Source organism: Oryctolagus cuniculus, chromosome 1 (assembly GCF_964237555.1).
Source record: "Oryctolagus cuniculus chromosome 1, mOryCun1.1, whole genome shotgun sequence".
Lineage (NCBI taxonomy): Eukaryota > Metazoa > Chordata > Mammalia > Lagomorpha > Leporidae > Oryctolagus > Oryctolagus cuniculus.
This window is the reverse complement of record NC_091432.1, coordinates 84,919,363-84,925,362: the sequence shown is the minus strand read 5'-3', so window position 1 is coordinate 84,925,362 and position 6,000 is coordinate 84,919,363. Positions and strand designations below refer to the sequence as shown.

Here is a 6,000-nt window from a genome sequence, read left to right as displayed (position 1 = left end):
AAAATTTTATTTATTTATTTTCACTTTATTTGAATGGCAGAGAGAAAGAGAAAGATCTTCCATCCACTGGTTCACTTCCCAAATGCACAAAATAGCCAAGGCTGGGCCAGGCTGAGGCCAGGGGCCAGAAACCCAATCCAGGTCTCCCATGTGGGTGACTGTGACCTAAATACTTGAGTTATCATCTGCTGCCCCCATTAGCAGGGAGCTGGGTGAAAAATGGGAGAGCCAGGACATGACCCAGGCTGTCTTATATGGGATGTGGGCATCCCAAGTAGTGACTGATCTGGTTTGCTAAATGCTCACTCCATAAACTTTTTTTTTTTTTTTTGACAGACAGAGTGGACAGTGAGAGAGAGAGACAGAGAGAAAGCTCTTCCTTTGCCGTTGGTTCACCCTCCAATGGCCACCGCGGCCGGCGCGCTGTGGCCGGCGCACTGCGCTGATCCGAAGGCAGGAGCCAGGTGCTTCTCCTTGTCTCCCCTGGGGTACAGGGCCCAAGCACTTGGGCCATCCTCCACTGCATTCCCGGACCATAGCAGAGAGCTGGCCTGGAAGAGGGGCAACCGGGATAGAATCCAGCGCCCCAACCAGGACTAGAACCCGGTGTGCCGGCGCCGCAAGGTGGAGGATTAGCCTATTGAGCCGCGGCGCCAGCTCCATAAACTTTTAATTCTTTTTATTTTCTTCAAATAGTGCTCACTTAAAAAATAATATGTAGACATTTATATTCATAAGATGTTATAGCTAATATTCAAAGCAAAAAAATCTTTGAAGATTATATACTTATTACTAAGGAGCTTGTAAATTTGCACATTATTGGCATTAGCAACATTAGAGTTTATTTACAGCTAGTAATTTGTATAGAAGAACAGTGAGGAAAATTTCAACCATTATAATCAGTAAAAGAGTATAATTTTGTATTCACAAAAGACAATGATAATGTTTAGTAACAGCCTTGCTTATAAAGTACAAGGGAACTTCAAAAAGTTTGTGGAAAATGAAATTAAGATATTTGGTATGAAAATTTTGAAATCTATGCATAGTTTTTATTAAATGCATTTTCCACAAACTATTTGAATGTCCCTTATATGGTCACATTAGTGTTATCTTTTGATGCTTTTTCTCTTCTCTTCTTGCAAATGACCAACAAGGTATAAAGTGTTTCCGGGGACAATCCAATAACAGGAAGAATCATTGCTAACTATTTGCTGATGTTTGTGAAAGGCAAACTGCCAACTTCTGGGTAGAGCTTAACTTCCCCAGAAGGAAGAAGGGCTCCCCTGCCCATCTTGCTCCTTGAAGAAGCAATATTCTGATTTCTAGAACAGATTTTTAAAATCAGTACTATCAACATTTCTAAAGAATGATTTTTTCTAATATCCAGAAATATCCATTTAGTTATTGAGACTGAAAATTGTAATAATGTTATGTCAATGCAAATTATTACTGTTAAATAGTAGGAATAATTAGATGATTATTGATCACATTTATATATGAGGCATAAACGAAACAGATTTTCTTACTGTCATACCAGTAGAAAAATGAAGTTGGTTCAGTAAATGTATATATGCAAAAAAGATTTCAATTATGTATCATTGCTCCCAATAATCTTTTTCTGACAGATCTATGAAGTAATTCAAACTGCATTGTCAATATTCCTCTTCATTGTAAAGGCCAAGAAAAATAGGGTTTAAGTAGTAAGGTCATTTCTATTGGAATTTAAGTTAGTATCAGTTAATGAGTTAGTTAATTAACCTTAGTTAACTACGCTCTTTCCAAATGAGATCAGCTGATTTAATCTCGCCCAATAGAATGGGTCTCTTCTGGCTGATCGATGCGATAGAGAAACTCTGCAGGTAAGAAGTATCCCAGATATTCCACTATGTCAGGGGTGGTGTCATAATGGTAGTGTCCACCTTCTCCATGATTACTGAAAAAATGAGTGTGCTCCAGTCGTAAATCAAAGCCCTAAGACAACAAACAAGCAATCTGTTAGGAAGTACTTCAATTTTTTTATTACAATTTGTTTAAGGGGGATGGAGGACTTTTAAAATTTATGTTATAATCACTTTCACTTTACCTTTAAAATAGGTAATACAGTCACATGATTCCAAATTCAAACAATGCAAAAGGACATATTCAGTAAAATGAATCTTCCTCCTCTCTTGCCCTAACTCACTTCTTTGCAGTAAACCAAGGTAAGCAGTGTCTTATGTATCAATCCAGAAATATTTACTTTGATTTCTTCTACACAATGTTCTTCCTATTGCTCTTTTTCACTTAACAATATAGCTTTGAGATCTTTATATATCAGATTTACAAAAGAGCTTCCTCGTTCTTTTCCACCTACATGGCATTCCACTGTAGGAGGGCACTTCAAAAAGTTCATGGAAGGCTGGTGCTGCGGTGCATGGGTTGAGCTGCCACTTGCAATGCTGGCATCCCGCATCAGGCTGCCTGTATGAGTCTCAGCTGCTCTACTTCCAAGCCAGCACCCTAATTCACCTGGGAAAGCAGGAGAAGACAACCCAAGTACTTGGGTCCCTCAACCCATGTGGGAGATGAGGACGGAGTTCCCGGCTCCTACTTTTACCCTGATATGGCCACTGCCATTGTGGCCATTTGGGGAGTAAACTGCTGAATACAAGATCTCTCTCTCTCTCTCTATCCCTCCCCCCATCAAATAAATAAATACATCTTTTTTTTTTTTTTTTAAGTCGTGGAAAGTGGAATTTAAAGGTAAGTTGAGGGTGGGTGTTTGCTGAATGGTTAAGATGCCGTTTGAGGAGGCCAGCATGTGGTGCAGTGGGTTGAGATGCCACCTGCCAACACTGGCATCCCATATGGATGATGGTTTTAGTCCTAGCCGCTCTGTTTCCAATCCAGCTCCCTGTGAGTGTGCCTGGGAAAGAAGCAGAAGATGACTAAAGTGCTTGGGCCTGTGCACCCACATGGGAGACCTGGAAAAAACTCCAGGTTCCTGGCTTTAGTCTGCCTTAGGCCTAGCCATGGAAGCCATTTGAGGAGTGAATCAGTAGACAGAAGATCTCTCTCTGTGTCTCTCTCACTCTCTCTCTTTCAAATAAATAAATAAATCATTTTTAAAAATGCCAGTTGGGGGCCAGTGCTGTCATGTAGCGGGTAAAGCTGATGCCTGCAGTGCCAGTATCCCATATGGGTGCTGCTGGTTCAAGTCCCGGTTGCTCCACTTCTGATCCAGTTCTCTGCTATGGCCTGGGAAAGCAATACATGATGGCCCACGACCTTGTGCCCCTGCATACACATGGGAGACTCAGAATGCTCCTGGCTCCTGGTTTCTGGTCGGTGCAGCTCTAGCTGTTGCAGCCAATTGAGGAGTGAACCAGCAGATGGAAAACCTCTCTCTATCTCTCCTTCTCTCTCTGTGTAACTCTGACTTTCAAATAAATAAATAAATCTTTTTTAAAAATGCCATTTGGGGCCGGCGCCGCGGCTCACTAGGCTAATCCTCCGCCTTGAGGCGCCAGCACACTGGGTTCTAGTCCCGGTCGGGGCACCGGATTCTGTCCCGGTTGCCCCTCTTCCAGGCCAGCTCTCTGCTGTGGCCAGGGAGTGCAGTGGAGGATGGCCCAAGCACTTGGGCCCTGCACCCCATGGGAGACCAGGATAAGTACCTGGCTCCTGCCATCGGATCAGCGCGGTGCGCCGGCTGCAGCATGCCGGCCGCGGCGGCCATTGGAGGGTGAACCAATGGCAAAGGAAGACCTTTCTCTCTGTCTCTCTCTCTCACTGTCCACTCTGCCTATCAAAAATTAAAAAAAAAAAATGCCATTTGGAATGCCTGAATCCCATGTATTGACTGCCTGAGTTCAAGTCCTGGCTCCATTTCGATTCCAGCTTCCTGTTAATGTGCACCCTGAGAGGCAGCACATGATGGGTTAAGTAGTTGGATCCCTGAAACCCATATGGGAGACCTGGGCTGAGTCCTGGGCTCCTGGTTTTAGCTTAGACCACTCTTGGCTTTTGCTAACATTTTGGGAATGAACCAACAGATGGAAGATTTCCTTGCTTTTCAAAGAAACAATAAATAACTTTTTTTAAAGAGAAATGTTTATTTTGATCCAAAAAGTTTTGAAATCCATGCACAATTTTTTGTAAAATATGCATTGTCCATGAACTTTTTGAAGATCCCTTATATGTACTAACTCTTCTCAACTGACATTTATATTACTTCTAGCTCTTCTGCTATTATAACAATATTGTTATGAATAACAATATAATAATATTGTTATGGATAACAATATAACAATTATGAAAAGGTTATTCATAATTGTTATATTGTTATCCATAACAATATTATTATATGAATAACCTTTTAACCATTTTATACAATCATGATACAGTTAAGAATATAATTCTAGGGGCCAATGCGGTACAGCAGGTTAAGCCACTGTTGATGACACTGGTTTCCCCTATAAGAGTGCCAATTTGAGTCCTGGCTGCACTGCTTCTGATCCAGCTTCCTGCTAGTGCGCCTGGGAAGGCAGCAGAAGATGACCCAAGTACCTATCTCCCTGCCACCCACGTGGGACTCAGATGGTATTCCTGACTCCTGGCTTCAACCTGGTCCAGCTATGGCTACTGCAGCTATCTGGGGGAGTGAACCAGCAGATGGAACCAGCAGAGGTCTGTCTCTCCCCATCTATCCATCTCTATCTATGTGTGTCACTCTGCCTTCAAATAAAAAAAGTAAATTAATCTTTTAAAATAAATAATAAAATTCCAGAGACATAACTGAATCAAAAGATGTACTTTCTTTGAATGTCTTATATATAGTATTAGAATTTAATAGATGGTAAATAAGATAATAGGAGATCTGAATCCTATCTGTGATTCTACTCAATTAACATGACTTCGGATGTTTTTTGAAATGTCTATTCCTTTACTTTCTTTCCTCTCTCTTTTGATTTATTTATTTGAAAGCCAGAGTTAGAGAGAGGGAGAGAGAGACAGAGAGACAGATCTTCCATCTATTGGTTCACTTCCCAAATATCCACAACAATGGGGGCTGGGCTGGTCCGAAGCCAAGGAGCCAGGAGCTTCTTCCAGGTCTCCCACGTGACTGCAGGGGCCTAAGCACTTGGGCTATCTTCTACTGCTTTCCCAGGCACATTAACAGAGAGCTGGATTGAGTGGAGCAGCCAAGTCTGGAAGTGTCACAGGCGGCCTTACCTCATATGCCACAACGCTGCCCCCCCCCCCCACCGAAAGATTTATTTTTTGAAAGAATGATAAAACAGGAAAAACAAAGAGATCTTCAATCTGCTGGTTCATTCCCCAAATGCCCTCAATTGCCAGAGTTAGCTAGGGTTAGCCAGGCTGAAACTAGAAGTCAGAAATTTTTTTTCTTCATTTTTTTAAAGATTTATTTTATTTGTTTGAAAGGCAGAGTTACAGAGAGAGAGAAAGATCTTCCATCTGCTGGTTCACTCCCCAGATGGCCACAACGGCCAGAGCTAGGTCAGGCCAAAGCGAGGAGCCAAGCGCTTCTTCAGGGTCTCCCACATGGGTGCAGGGGCTCAAACACTTGGGCCATCCTCTGCTGCTTTCCCAGGTGCACTAGCAAGGAGCTTAACTGGAAGTGGTACAGCCAGGACTTGGAACTGGTGCTCATAGGAGATGCTAGCACTGCAGGCAGTGGTTTAACCCACTATACCAGAGTGCCGGCCCCCAGAAACATTTTTAGAAAGATTTATTTGAAAAGCAGTGTTGTGGAGAGAGAGAAGGAGAGACAGAAGAGAGGGAGAGACTTCAAGCTGCTGGTTCACTCCCCAAATGGCTACAGTAGCCAGCGCTGGGCCAGGCCAAGGACAGGAGCCTGGAACTTCATCCAGGTCTCCCACCTGGATGGCAGGGGCTCAGGCTGCTTTCCCAGGTGCTTTAGGAGGAAGCTGGGTTGGAAATAGAGCAGCTGAGACTCTACCTGGTGCTCAATAGGATACCAGTGTCACATGTGGC

General features: G+C 43.0%; 1 protein-coding gene across 11 annotated transcripts in view; it reads right to left on the bottom strand.

Annotated features, from left to right (window-relative positions):
* Nucleotides 1-819: 819 nt before the first annotated feature.
* C1H11orf54 (chromosome 1 C11orf54 homolog) overlaps nt 820-6,000 on the bottom strand; it is a 28,158-nt gene continuing 22,977 nt past the window's right edge. For all 11 annotated transcript variants that reach the window (XM_008262675.4, XM_051850094.2, XM_070076782.1 and 8 more), the window contains one exon: nt 820-1,971. In XM_008262675.4, coding sequence (XP_008260897.1) covers nt 1,798-1,971 — 174 coding nt within the window. In that variant the 3' untranslated portion in view covers nt 820-1,797. The remainder of the gene's footprint in view (nt 1,972-6,000) is intronic.